The 1,334-nt window shown below is 42.3% G+C and overlaps 1 protein-coding gene across 1 annotated transcript; it reads right to left on the bottom strand.

The window, feature by feature from the left end:
* Positions 1-203: 203 nt before the first annotated feature.
* On the bottom strand, positions 204-1,330 carry LOC107736246 (putative cyclin-dependent serine/threonine-protein kinase DDB_G0272797/DDB_G0274007; the record flags this gene model as incomplete). Its single annotated transcript, XM_016547708.1, has 2 exons — positions 204-375; positions 613-1,330. Coding segments are annotated over 2 exons (846 nt in total), but the record flags the coding sequence as incomplete, so codon positions are not given.
* Positions 1,331-1,334: the final 4 nt, after the last annotated feature.

Raw genomic sequence — 1,334 nt, forward strand, 5'->3', positions numbered from 1 at the left:
GGCTACCGTCAACTGTTTGGTTACCAACATTTTTCAAAATATCTTGTTTTGAGTTCCACAGCTGAAAGAAATTGATACAGGTTTAGAACAACTTAAGGTTGAATAAATGATTTTAATTTTTATTTTTGAGTGAACTATCACTTTAAAATTTTCTTATTAAATATTTGATTCTTTCATTGAGGCTTTTGTGTCTTTTTGTCATGTCATTGAGCCGTACACTTTCGATTAGCATACTATAATAATAAAATTACATTATCATCGCTCTCATGGAGGCCTTGCTCATCCTCCTCCGGTGTTTCCGTCGGCGCTTCCGCGGGGGCTGAAGAGGGGGCGGAGTCTGTGGGGCTGAGGGAGTGGTGGGAGGGGCTTTTGTCACTATGGGATAATGAAGAAAACAGAAGACTGTGGTTAGAAGGATGGTTGGATAAACGCTGAAAGAATTAATCTCAAGGCAGCCATCACAATATTAGCGTTACATGATTTTTTGACCCTATGACTTTATAAGCTACCTCTGACGTTAAAGAAACGGAAAGAATAACAGGAAGCATAAGCTACTAATAACAATACAATGTGTACACACACAATGACTCAATAGACATTCTATACACTGACCTGTTCTTTGTGTGCTAGTCTGTTGTTGGCTAACTGCTTGCGTTGTATGTTGGTGTCGGTGGTGTTGGTGACGAAGATAATGTTGTGTTTCCTCTTGCTGCTGTTCCTTTTCCTGCTTATTTTGGTTACTTGCTTCTGATTGGTGGTGGTGGTGATGATGTTTTCTAACTTCTGATTGGTCAGAGTGATGATTTAGTACTTCTGATAAGCCACTGGATTGGCTAATGACCTCAACGTGGCTGTAAGTGCGACTAAGACCGTCTAATTGGCTGCTGTGCGGCACGCTGTGCTCTGATTGGACGGAATTGTGGGAAGGATTGTTTTTTGGTTGCTGTGGTGTTGTTTGATATGGTTTCGTCTGTTGATCCTCTTGCGGATGTTTGTCGTAATGCCGTTGCGTCTTTTTTGCCATGCCGTCGCCACTGTGTTCTGTTTTCATGGGCTCGACCTCCTCTGTTTGTGTTGTGTCACTCATCATGTGTGGATCTCCTAATGTGGTTTGTCTGGTGGGAACATTTCCTCTACTTGTATAAACTGGTGTGAGTGTATGTTGGTATGGGCTTTGTCGGTACCCTTGTGTGTGCGCGACTGTGTATTTCGACTGCCATTGTGGTTCCTGACTCTCTCTATCCTCCAAATGGAGCCTTTGATTATGTTTAAGTTCATCATTGCGGTGTAGCTCCTCTTTCGATTGCGTCTTTGGTAATGTTACTTTAGGGTGG

Source organism: Sinocyclocheilus rhinocerous, unplaced genomic scaffold, assembly GCF_001515625.1.
Source record: "Sinocyclocheilus rhinocerous isolate Xijiao unplaced genomic scaffold, SAMN03320098_v1.1 C36584525, whole genome shotgun sequence".
NCBI lineage: Eukaryota > Metazoa > Chordata > Actinopteri > Cypriniformes > Cyprinidae > Sinocyclocheilus > Sinocyclocheilus rhinocerous.